The sequence below is a fragment of the Podarcis pityusensis genome (genome assembly GCF_964106645.2).
Source record: "Podarcis pityusensis genome assembly, chromosome: 11".
Lineage (NCBI taxonomy): Eukaryota > Metazoa > Chordata > Lepidosauria > Squamata > Lacertidae > Podarcis > Podarcis pityusensis.
The window spans coordinates 37349221-37362123 of record NC_138036.1 but is presented as its reverse complement, the minus strand read 5'-3'; the positions used below and the strand labels follow the sequence as shown (position 1 = coordinate 37362123).

The window sequence follows — 12903 nt, the reverse complement described above, 5'->3', positions numbered from 1 at the left end:
AACAAAACTGAAACAAATTTGCAGTCAGGTTATAGAAGCAGCAGGAATGTGGATTCTCCTGGAGCCTTTTGCTGTGCTGCAGGAACAGTCCCTCCCCCAGACTCAAAATGGAAATTACATCCTAAAGATGACTGCACAGCCAGTGGCGGACTTCGGGCTTTCAAATTTCAGTGGCACAAAAATTTAGCACCCCCCTGCCTTTCACCTTATGTTCTAAGCCGTTGTTGCAGCACTCGCTGCAGCACCCTCTTGGCTTGGCACCCGGTGCAAGTGAACCAGTCACTCTCCCCTAAATTCACTTCTGGCACAGCATTTCATAGAATCATAAAATTGTAGAGTTGTAAGGGACCACAGGATCATCCAGTCCACCCCCCTGCAATACAGGAATACACAGCTGTCCCATACGGGGATCAAACCTGCAACCTTGGCGTTATCACCACCACACTATAACCAACTGAGCTATAGAGAGGTTCAATAAATATTATTATTATTATTATTATTATTATTATTATTATTATTATATTTATACCCTGCCCATCTGGCCAGGTTTCCCCAGCCACTCTGGGCGGCTCCCAACAGAATATTAAAAACATGATAAAATATCAAACAGTTAAAACTTCCCTAAACAGGGCTGCCTTCAGAAGTCTTCTAAAAGTCAGATAGTTGTTGATTTCCTTGACATCTGGTGGGACGGTGTTCCACAGGGCGGAAGCCACCACCGAGAAGGCCTTGTCAGGTTCCCTGTAACTTCGCTTCTCACAGTGAGGGAACTGCTAGAAGGCCCTCAGCGATGGACCTCAGTGTCTGGGCAGAATGATGGGGGTGGAGATGCTCCTACAGGTATACAGGGCTGAGGCTGTTTAGAGCTTTAAAGGTCAGCACCATCACTTTGAATTGTGCTCGGAAACATACTGGGAGCCAGTGAAGATCCTTTAGGACTGGAGAGCCAGTGTGGTGTAGTGGTTAAGAGTGGTGAACTTGTAATCTGGTGAACCAGGTTTACATCCCTGCTCCTCCACATGCAGCTGCTGGGTGACCTTGGGCTAGTCACGCTTCTCTGAAGTCTCTCAGCCTCACTCACCTCGCAGAGTGTTTGTTGTGGGGGAGGAAGGGAAAGGAGAATGTTAGCCGCTTTGAGACTCCTTCAGGTAGTGATAAAGCGGGATATCAAATCCAAACTCTTCTTATATGGTCTTGGTGGCCACTCCCAGTCACCAATCTAGCTGCCGCATTCTGGATTAATTGTAGTTTCCAGGTCACCTTCAAATGCCTGTGTGGTGGCCCACATCACTCTTAGGGGTAGGAAAACATGTTTTTAAGAATTCAGACCTCCATGCTTCATAAGCATTTAGAGATAGTGGCTAATTGTGGGCTTCCAAATCTTGTTGCACTCCAACTCCCATCAGCCCCAGCCAGCATGGAAGTTGTATTTCAGTAACATCTTACCATCTGAAAGGCCAAGGGTTGGTCACTCCTGTTTAAAGCCAATTATAACTAAACATTTTTTTCTTCCATCCTTTTATATATATATATATATATATTTTGCAGTACCAGCATTTAAGGAACTTGCTGGATGTTGCACTTGAGACTCTAAATGTAGGTGATTCCATTTCAACTACATCCAGAAGTTTCATTGACATTGTAAATGGTTATAACTAGATTACATTTTGGGCGAATTAACTACCATTTCATTGCTATAAAGTGACACAAACAAAATGTTCTTTTCAAAATTTGGCAGCATCTAAATAAAAGAAAAATGCTGCAATGTTTAAAAATTTGCCCAATGTTTTTTTTTAAAAAAATAAAAAATAAAAAGCCTAAAAATGCACAATATAGCTAAATGCATAACAGTAACGTTTACCATGTGGTGGAATGAAATAACCATGTGAAACATGATACAGAAACTCCAAGAGTTAGCATATACATCCGGATACATAAATGCATACAAAAGTGTATGGTTAGATGAAGCAACGTTGTTTTGTATTTCAGAGTGCAATGAAAGATAATATCAGCACACAGAGAGAAAAAGAGCATTCCCTTTAATGGGAGTCAAGCAAAAGATGTACGATCGTATATCAGAATCTCAGACTTCCTGCAGCACATATAGACAAAGGGAAAATTATTTAGGCTAGCCCCATAATTTTATGCAGCATTTAAAAAGCATACACAATTTAATCTTCTGCAAACTTGCTAAATATGTACAGGGCCAGGCTACAAGATTATCCAGAACTGGGGCACATTTCCCCATGTTATGATCATGGGGGAGGGCCGAACTTCTTTATTTTAGTTACAGACAGACAAAATTATTTGCACACTACTGCCATTAACGGTCAGACTAAAGGAGCTTTCCCAACGTTTAGGACTATGGTTGCCTCCAGAATGTCAGATGTTTGTGGGGAGGACTCTGTCATATACCAGAAATGTTGCTTTGTAGAATTAAGGCAGTTTAAAGTGTTCTGGCACAAGTACAGTGGTACCTCGGATTAAGAACTTAATTTGTTCCGGAGGTCCGTTCTTAACCTGAAACTGTTCTTAACTTGAGGTACCACTTTAGCTAATGGGGCCTCCCGCTGCCGCTGCGCCACCGCCACGCGATTTCTGTTCTCATCCTGAAGCAAAGTTCTTAACCCGAGGTACTATTTCTGGGTTTGCAGATTCTGTAACCTGAAGCGTCTGTAACCCGAGGTACCACTGTGGTCTGCTTAAAAAAGATATTTTTGCTGTTAGGAAAGTGACAGGGAAATGCAATAAAAAGTGTGGTATAACCCATCAATTGATGGGAAGATGTAAGAACATAAGAAGAGCCCCACCATAAGAAAGCATGCCAGTGCAAGTAGATAAATAGGTACTGCTGCGGCGGGAAGGTACACAGTGCTTCCGTGCGCTCTGGTTTCCGTCAAAGTGTTCCGGTGCGCCAGAAGTGGTTTAGTCCTGCTGGCCACATGACCTGGAAAGCTGTCTGTGGACAAACGCTGGCTCCCTTGGCCTGAAAGCGAGATGAGCGCTGCAACCCCATAGTCACCTTTGACTGGACTTAACCATCCAGGGGTCCTTTACCTTTACCTTACCTGCATACTCTTACACACCTCAGTCAGTGGAGCAGGAGATTCTTTATCTTATGGTCATGGGTTCAAGCCCCACATTAGGCAAACAATTCCTGTATTGCAAGGGATTGGATTGGAGAACTCTTGTAGTCCCTTCCAATTCTACTATTCTACGATTCTATGTCCCACCCCTTTACTTGTATGACCTCTGCACAAACAAATCAGGATGCTCAATAAAGAGCAGGCACTGTACAACCTCTGTGAAAGCTTTGTGCTGGCAAATGAGGGTGAATACTCAACAAACAGGTGGTCTGTAATGTACTTGAGACCCAACCGATATGGTCAATGGCCAGGGATGGGAGAATGTGTAGTCTTAAACATCTGGAAAGCAGGACATTGTGGACTTGGAGCAGGACTTGGTTTCAAAGCTCTACTGATGCTCCCTGGCCCAGCTACTGTATCTCAGACTTACTTGCTTTCATTCATTCAGCCTTTATTGGCATAATGACTTACTTACCTTGTAAGGACAAAAAAGGGAGAAGAGCCATATAAGCAGCCATGAGCTCCTTGGGAAATGGCCGGAACAATTTTTAAAAAAATGTAATACTATGCCATTCCAGTTACTCATACGTTTTTGCTCTACGCCATTTTCTAAGTAAGACTTAGAAAGCTTTAGGTCTTAATTTCAATTAATATGATTGTGTCTTCTCTCAGAACAATTGCAACACGCATCATATAAATTGGCTGCTTTACATATTCCAACGTGGCAAAATGATGATGGGCTTGGCTTGCAACCCCATCATGTTCAAATCCTGTTCTGTACTTTGCCATGGCAGGAAGCCAAAAAGCTTGTGTCAGTGGTGTGGATCAAGTGTTAAAAGAGCTGGGGCAGAGATGACTCAGTTCAAGGTCCCCACCCCTGTTCTGCTTATGGGATTGACACAAACAAGAGTTGGTTTAAGGCTAAGTGTGGGATAATCTCATGTGTGCTGCCTTGGGCATCTGACAGGAAAGATTACAAGTGTCATAGAGAATTCTAGATCGCAGCCAGCAGCTGCTTTAAAAATAAGAATTCTAGTTCAGTATGGCAGCTGTCGTTACTATGGACCGTTTTCTTTGCGCCAAGGAGACCTGCAGAGGTGAGTGAGAACCTCTAGCTGCCTCATGGGGCAGACACACAAATGGCAGCCATTTCCATATCAAAGGGTTTACAGAGGCCTCAACTGGCAATCACAACAAGAGCAATAAGCCCCTCTCTCCCATGCAAACTGAAATATTAGGGCGAGATGCTGGCTTCAGTGCTCATTCTTGAGTGAAAAGGAAAACGATTAAGAAGGTTCAGAATATAAGTTGTGCCACCAAACACTGTCAAGCTATGTTGGCGGAACGCAGAAGAAAACACTGCTACTGAACAATTGTGTTTTTAGTTTATGAGTGCTGAAATTCAGATGGTAACGATTTGTAGCTGATCTCCTGGTCACATTCAATAACATTATGGATTGAAAAGACGACCACTCTGTAGCACCACTTCCCCCTTGCTTTATGGATTTCATACTCATGTGCAAACTTCAGAAGGGAAACCCTGGAAGAATAATCGTGCAAGCTTGAGAAAGCCAAGTAGCTTAACTCTAGGGTGCACTAATCAGATATTTGAGTCGTATTTGAAAACCACAAACATACAGGAAAGAGAATAATAGGTTTGGAGATGTAAGACAGCTGAAGTCGGTTCTCTGTGCAGAAAGCAGATCTGTTTACATCTCTGATTTACTAGCATAACTGCAGTGTTAGCATTTCATGTTTTAAGTTTTCCAATCAGTCGTCCAGTTTTAAACACATCATCATCTGTTCCCCATGCTATGATGCAGAAGACAGACTGCTTTTTGGAAGGCTGAGTGGAAGTGAGGTTGGCTAACATCACCCCCAGGTGGGAGCACTTCAGAGAGAGAAATATAAGTGCAGGATCACTTTTATTTATTTATACTTTCCTCCTCAAAAGTATGCGGGTTTAAGTTCTATGCAGATAAATAAAGGAGTCAGTTATCACATCTTGGTAGGTGGACAGTCTGTAAAATGTGGTTTTTCTTCCTTCATGGTTCACATGAAGACCACACAGGAGTTTGACTCCTCTTCATTCCAATGTCTTCATGATTTGCAAGGATATGCAAGCAAGTGTGAAGGGGGGGGGGGACCTTTTCCAAGAAAGCAAATAAAAATACCATCCCTTCTATTAAACTTTGCAAGTTTTGATTTCAAAGTGGAAGTCTACAGTGCGTCAGTTTTTTATATCAGCATGGGGGGGGGGCCTCGGGACCTGTGGCTCCCCAGACACTGTTGAACTTAAAAGTCCCACCATCCACGATCACTGGCCATGCTAGCCAGAGACTGTGGAATCTGGCACCCAATGGCACCTGGAGGGTCACTGGATCTACTTGCTTAGAGCTTGATTCTACTGACTTAAAGCTCCCATGACACACAATATGCCTGAGGAAAGGAAGTAGAGCAGAAAATTGTCCTCCAGGTTTTCACCACCTGCAAAAGAGGCCCATTTTCCTCTTTAGAATTTTACATTTTGGGTTGGTGCGTGTGAGATTGACCTAATATATTATTGCAGATTGGCTGTGGATACATGCGTTTTTATTTAAGCGTTTATTGTACGGCTTTCTAATGAACGTTTCTGAAGTGTGCAACAGAAATATAAGACAACATGTATAGTAAAAATGAAATATCCGTTAACTATCTTGAAAAAAATCCTAATTACACACGTTCCGTATAAGCATACAATATAAAATATGTGGCGTAAGCTCTCTTTGAAATGCCAGGTTTCAATAGCCATCTAAAAGCAAGAATTCCACAAAGCTGGAAGCACAACCTTAATGGGTGGGTTTCTACTTGATGTCAGGCATGCAGATCCATTAACAATGCCTTATTTTAGAAATTAAATCATCAGGCAGGGGTACATGGGGCAAAGGCGATCCCCTCAGGTATTGATGGCAGGGGGTCTTTCTTCTATTAAAAGGTGTGTTTTCCCCTAGCACATTGTAGCCCCAGGCCTACGCTTCTCAAAAAGCACCATGGGTTGCTACTTCATGCTATCCTCTCCTGGGTTTTAATCAAACTACAAGAAGCTGGGGAGAGAAGTAGCTTTGGAGCACCTGAGATCAGTACGCTCAGATTTTGTTCGGAATGTCATTTTTTAAATTATTTTTTAAATCTCTCAGCATTTTAAAATAAAAACTTCTAGGGGTGGGGACTCACCCACAGTGGCCAGGTACATAGCAGATAACATCCCTGACTTCTGCACATGCAGTAAAGCCCAGTGAGGATGTTATGGGGTTTTCAGAAAATACAAGCCCCAGGAAGACTGCAGTGTAAACACTGGGGATACAATTTGTAGATAAAATAGGGCACCTTGAAAGGAAGCAAAGCAGACTAAAACTCCTGTACCCTGAAAGTTTCAGAAATGTTATCTTCCCCTTTGATAACTTTCAAATGCAAATTTCTCAATGCTTTTTAAAAAATGTGTGTTTTCAACACAGCACTCAGTTGAAACAGTTCATCCTTTTGACTAGGGCGTATCGCTGAATACAGCTAGCTGTACAGTTGTCCTTAACAGATTCTACGACACCCAGAACACAGAAAGGCTCAAGATGCCGCACTCCTTGTGCCCTTGCCTTATGAGTCTAGAACAAGCCACAGCTCCTGCATCTTAGAGGACGGACCTTGCCACCTGAACAACTGAAATATTTCAGCCCATTAAATATTGCAGAATGTAGAGCATGGGTGAATAACTTGTGGTTCTCCAGACATCGCTTAGCTCCAACTCCCATCAGTCCCAGCCAAGTGATGGGTTTGGGAAGACAGAATTTGAGTCCAATACCTGGGAGGGACACAGGTTAGACCTCCCTGATTTAGAATGTGTCGAACGATGTAGAAAGAAGTCCAAAGGCTGAGCTGAAATCCTGTTAAATACATCCGAGAAATCAGGATAAAGCTAGAAGAAAGTCACATACGTTTGTATTTAAAAGATTTTATTTTCATTTCACCAAAAATAAAATAAAACGCAACAGTGTTTGCAATACACATGCCCTTCAATCAGTGCTCATTATATGCACACCATTTTTATTTGAAATATAAGAAAATAGGCTTTATTTCTCCTTTACAAATTAAGGAAAACCAAAAATTTGCATATAACGCTTATACATGTACATATGCATACCATTTTCAAAAATCCTTCTCCTCAACGTAATATTGTACAACTTGGGTCTTTTACTCTTTTACTATGCAAGGTTCGAAAAAATTCCTGTTGCAGTTGATATTCCAGAAATACCATTGTATTGTATTGTTACCATTATTAAAGCCAACTTCTTGTTATCAATATAACTACGGATCTGGTGCAAATTTACTCTCAAATCCACTCTCTCTTTTTCTGAAGACTTTGCAAATTAAAAGACTTCAGACTCCATCATTCATTCCAATTTAAAAAAGGTAACTATTTTAGATTTTTACAGTAATTTGCTACATGGTGCCATGACTAACTTAAAAAAGATGCCAGACCATTGCTTTTGATCAAAGAGATGTTGTCATGTGCAAAGATCTGAATTTCTACTTCAAAACAGCAGGTTTAAGTAACACAGCAATTCTGGGAGGTTTAAGTTATTGAAGGCTAAGACCTGAGAACTTAATATGGCAAAAAAAAAATTTTTTTTAAGGTGGCTAGAACTTTAAACATTTCATTAAACAAAGGATAGAACATTGTAAACATTTAGGAGCATCAGAGCAAAGCAGAGTTTACCCAAGCGTTTTAAAAAAAAGTGTGTGCATGGGGGCAAAGGGGGGATTATTTTATGCATCTAAGCAAAGCCTTTGAAACTGAAATTAAGGAACACGTATCTAAAAATTCACTGGAGTTTAAGTTCATGAAATGCATACAAAGCATACACTTAAATGAGGCAACCTTTTAAATTTCAGAGTGCAATGAAAGATAACATCTTCCAGAAGAGATTTAAGAAAGCCAATCTATCAGGAGGAGGAATGTTCTAATGGAGAACAGGTGAAAGATACACAGCAATATAAATACAAAATCAGCTCAAAGGTCAGCATCCTGCAGCATGGTGCTAGTAAGGAAAAATTAAGGCCACATTCCTTAAGAGTATTACCCTTACAATGCACGCCTGATTTCACATATGGCAAGATGTAATGGAGGAGGCAACTTTTTTAAGCAACAGGATCCATTACAAACCTGCCATATCCATCCCTACATCCCCACGCCTCACTCACACAGCTAGATACATACAGATTTTACAGTTAAAATGCAGGTATATGCAGCAGCTTTGTGAGATTAACTTCAGCCAAGCTGATTCTGCAAATATAAGCAGCTTGATACTTCTGAGAGACTTTGAGATTTCAGATATCCTATATTCTGTGTATCCCTCTCCTTTCCTGAATTGTATCTAACAATAAAGACACACAGAAGGGGTGTTTCAAGGCATTTAAAAACAACTTTACTGAAGATTTCTCTATGAACATTTGGTGCGTTTCAAGCTACTGTGACCACTTCAGGGAATTCTAAAGAACAGAGCACATCTTTCCCCTTCAAAGTTCTCCACCCGTTCAGAAGCTTTAAATGTGAACGGATATTCGTGCAGCATTTTCCAGAATTACCTGAAGTTTGCACAGGAGCTCAAAACCCACAAATGTTTTTTAGATATTACCTCAAAACTTGTTTATAAGCGCCACACATTTCCCCTTTGTTTCTGAGGGTACAATTCTGCACGATAAAATCCTAACGTTTGAGCCTGATGACATGTGGAAGCCGCAATCCGAAGGCAGTAGGAGAGATGGGACTTTTTTGTACCATTCACCTCACCACACACAAAAAGCTGATAAATGGCTGTCACCAGTTGGTTCTAAGTAACTGAGTCTTAAGCTTTTCACACACAACCCCCATCCTGCTTTCATTAAACTCGTGGGGGGCAGAGGAGGACTGTGGTTGGCAGCCCTTTCGCAACGTTGCATGCTCTGCTAACCTCAACCCCCCAAATCTGAAAGAGGAACCTAGGTGAATACAGCTGTATGTTTATAAGACATCACACTAAATGGGTGAACATCACTGGAACAATGGGCATCTGGTTTTCATTTAAAGAAGATGTACAGAAGGTAACTCTCTATTTGTGAACATTAGGTGTGTGGTACATACATGGTAGATACATGTTTCTATGTGTGTATTTATCTTTAAATAGCTGGATAACATTTACCCAAGGGGGGCGGCAATAAGTCTATGTAACATTGAAGTTGTGCTTAAATTGTGTGAAGACAAAACAGCTGGAGGTGCTACCTATAAATTGGCTAAGCCAGACGATTTGGATGGAAGCCTATTTTGTTACAATCCCCCAAATCCAGGGCTTGGATGCATACATAGCAAAAAAGCATACTTCTATGTTTCCAGTGTCATGTGCACAACACATTTCCTAACACTGAAAAGAACAGGCAATTCACCGGATGGTGTAAAAGCTCCATGGCTGCACAATGGAGCACCACAGAAATGTGAATTATGTTCCTTGACTCCCAGTCTCAAAAGAACCAGAAAGTACTTCTGAATGCAGTTTTCCTATCACCGAGTATGCATATAATTACACATTTCTATGGCCGTAAAATATTGCGAATGGAGGGTTTTTAAATAAACAGACATCTTTTTATATATCATTAACATATTCCTTGTGCAATCATTACAATATACTCTAAGGCACATGAATCATTACTATTTGATTTAAAAGCAGAACCAAGACCGATACCATTCAGATTCTTTTCATACAAGATCCTCAAAGAAAAGCTTAAAATTAAATTCAGTATTTGATTAACAAGTGGGGGGGCACACACAGTTTTCAAATTTCTAAACTATATTTCTACACTGAGGTGATTGCTTTTAGAAAAACAATCTTTAAAAAAATGAATCTTGAGCACAATTCAAAGTCAATTACTTTAACGGAACAGAAAATTTACCATAAAGAAGGAGTACACCCAAACTAGACATTAGCCCTAGATTTCTCTTAAACACAGTAGAAAACTCTTTAACTCCACGTATAATTCAGCTAGTGAAAATATATACTCTATTACTACAGTGCATTTTTCTCCTGAAAGAGACACCACAAAACAGATTCAGATTAGGTTAAAACAAGATACAATACCTGTGAGCTGCCACTTACAGCTTGAATTTACAAAAAATAAAATAAAATGGGGAGAGGATTCTAATCCCTCCAGTTTGCAGTGAAGTAATTATGGTACCCAGCAATTGGCATTAAACCTTGATCTCACTAGTATTTTCTGGAAGATTGACGAGTTTTTATAGCTTCTCCTACAGACTGAATCCTAGGTCCAGACAAGTTTGATTAATATTGTTTAAATAGAAAATGTCACACATTCCAAAACCCATTATTTAAAAAATAAATAATTGAAAAATACTCTTAATCCAACAGCGCTTTAATTTAAACAATACAGTCTTAATTCTAGAAGGCAGGTGCACTATATTTTCAAGTACATTTCACATTTCCAGTAGCAAGCGCATCTATATATAAATAGAGGACAGCCTCAAGTGACTCCCTGCCCTTAAACAAAAAGGGAAGCAACAGAATCTTGACCATCAGTGCTATTATATGGGGGGGGGGATGAAAGGGGTGAAGTCGCAGGAGTAGACTACAGGCCAGAAAGAGCGGAGAAAGTACAGCCATTCAAGCACTAACCAACAACCATAGTTCATGACAATAATTCTCTCCTCCCAATCAAAGAATGAATGCATGGTCATGTTTTCCACTGAAAGATGAGAAGCTCTGAGGCCATTTTAGAACGTGAAGCAGAAACTGATGAATTTCTACTTCAGTCTACTAGAGACCCAGAAGTATTAAATCTTTATTACTTTAATGTATACAATTATTTTTCTCCTCTTCTTGCAAATTTCAACCTATCTGAAAAAGCCACTATTTCACTGCATTTATTGTGAAATCAACGCAGAGGGGATATGCACTGAAAGCGCTGTGAAATAAAACTATGGCATGGTAAGTTCTGAATGCTTCTCTTGAACAAATTATCATGACTTTCTTCATAGTAGCCCAAAGCTGTTTCAAAAACTGAGACCGCACAATCTTTGGCCATTTCCCTTAGCTTGGCTCATTTGTTTCGAAGTTATATTATCAGCTGTTTCTAAATCACGGGACAACTTACGAGGAAATGAAGTGAGCTTTACTGTATTGGGCTAATATAACATAGAAAAGTGGAACGCTGTAGCACTTAAATATTGGAGATTAACAAGGTTCCACAGCATGTATTAATGATGATCCTCTGGGAGAAGTAAATCAAGTCAAATCAGTTTTTAAAAAACATCAAATCAACCAGAACAATCAGAACACTCTGTTCTATAGCGTCAGCCAAACAACAATGGAAACTGGTTTTTTTATAAGTACCCTAATGAGATAGGAGTCAAAATCTTTGGGGTTTTACTCTGATCAATTGCACACTGAAAACTCCCCTCACAAAGCTATTTGCAAAAAAAGCTGTTCACTACGTGGCACTGGTAGCATCCAGCCATGTTGCAGACAAAAATAAGAGATTTCTACCAATAATTATATTATTTCTGATATTTGCATAATGTCTAGAAATTACTTTGATAAAACGAAACTCAGAGCTTCCCAAAATCTAACATTTTCACTTTAGTTGTTCACTGCCATATTGTGTGTCTTAGCAGCTGCTTATAATCGTTTTTTTAAAAAACGTGCTTCAGAGCGGGTACGGTATTTACCATTCAAGAAGCTACAGACATTGAGGAAGTCTGATTAAACAGCACCCTGCAAAGAGAGAAAACAGATCACGGGAGAGTTCTTGTTTAGCTGCTCTTTTTTGTTGCTGTTGTTCAACTTTCATTCAATATGTAGAAAGTAGAACTGGATTTTCCTATGATGGAAGGGAGGCTCCATGACAAGTTACTGTCTTTGTTTTGCGTGAATGTTTGGTCAATGAACGAACATTCCCTTAGATTAGCAACTCTCTCTCTTGTCTACAAGCACTGCAAAGAGTGCCAACTTAAGAGATGTACCCTGAGCTAACTCTAACCCTCGCAGCGCAAAGCAAGTTGCACTGTCCCTTTTCGCACACGCCCCTTTTTGCACAAAAGAGCAAGAACTGCCACATTCTAAGTGGCCAACGCGGACTCTGGTGGATGCGATCACTATAGTAATTTTTCCAGCGTCTCCAAGTTCTTCTCCATCCACTGGATATTCAGCTGAATCCTCTCAATGGCCTCTCGAACAAACCGTAGCTGAGCAGTCTCCTCCGACTTGGATTCGAAGAATGTCTTAACCTGCAGAAGCAACGCACGTAACAGGAATATGTAAGGACAATAAAAAAACCTAACTTCACCCCTGTGCTTCCAAGTGGCACAACAGGGGGGTTGGTGGTGAGGAGGAGCCTTCATTTAGGACTTGGACAATTTGCCTATTCTAATTTAGTCCTAGTTACACCAATGCATACCAAGTAAATTTTAAAAATCCAAACTATTTATTGAAATCTCCCTTTTTCGTAAACATTTGGAATAACTTCCTGAAGGACTGCGGAAGAGGCTGTCTCAGAAGGTGGTAGACTATTATATTTGATGCTTTTGAGCGGCTGGGATAGCCATCCATCAGGGATGGAGGAAGAGATTTCCTGCATTAGCAGGAGGTTGGATTAGATGACTTTTGAGGTCCCTTCCAACCTTAAGCTTAATTAACTCCTTATTTTACTTGTGTGATTAAAGGCAGTTAATTCACCAGCAGTACTCAAACTTTAAATGTCATCTTCCACATTGCTGTGTACCAAGAATACACAGCTACTA

At 40.4% G+C, this 12903-nt stretch overlaps 1 protein-coding gene across 3 annotated transcripts in view; it reads right to left on the bottom strand.

Annotated features, from left to right (window-relative positions):
- Positions 1-7055: 7055 nt before the first annotated feature.
- LNPEP (leucyl and cystinyl aminopeptidase) overlaps positions 7056-12903 on the bottom strand; it is a 46883-nt gene continuing 41035 nt past the window's right edge. For all 3 annotated transcript variants that reach the window (XM_080972400.1, XM_080972401.1, XM_080972402.1), the window contains exon 18: positions 7056-12390. In XM_080972400.1, coding sequence (XP_080828526.1) covers positions 12259-12390 — 132 coding nt within the window. In that variant the 3' untranslated portion in view covers positions 7056-12258. The remainder of the gene's footprint in view (positions 12391-12903) is intronic.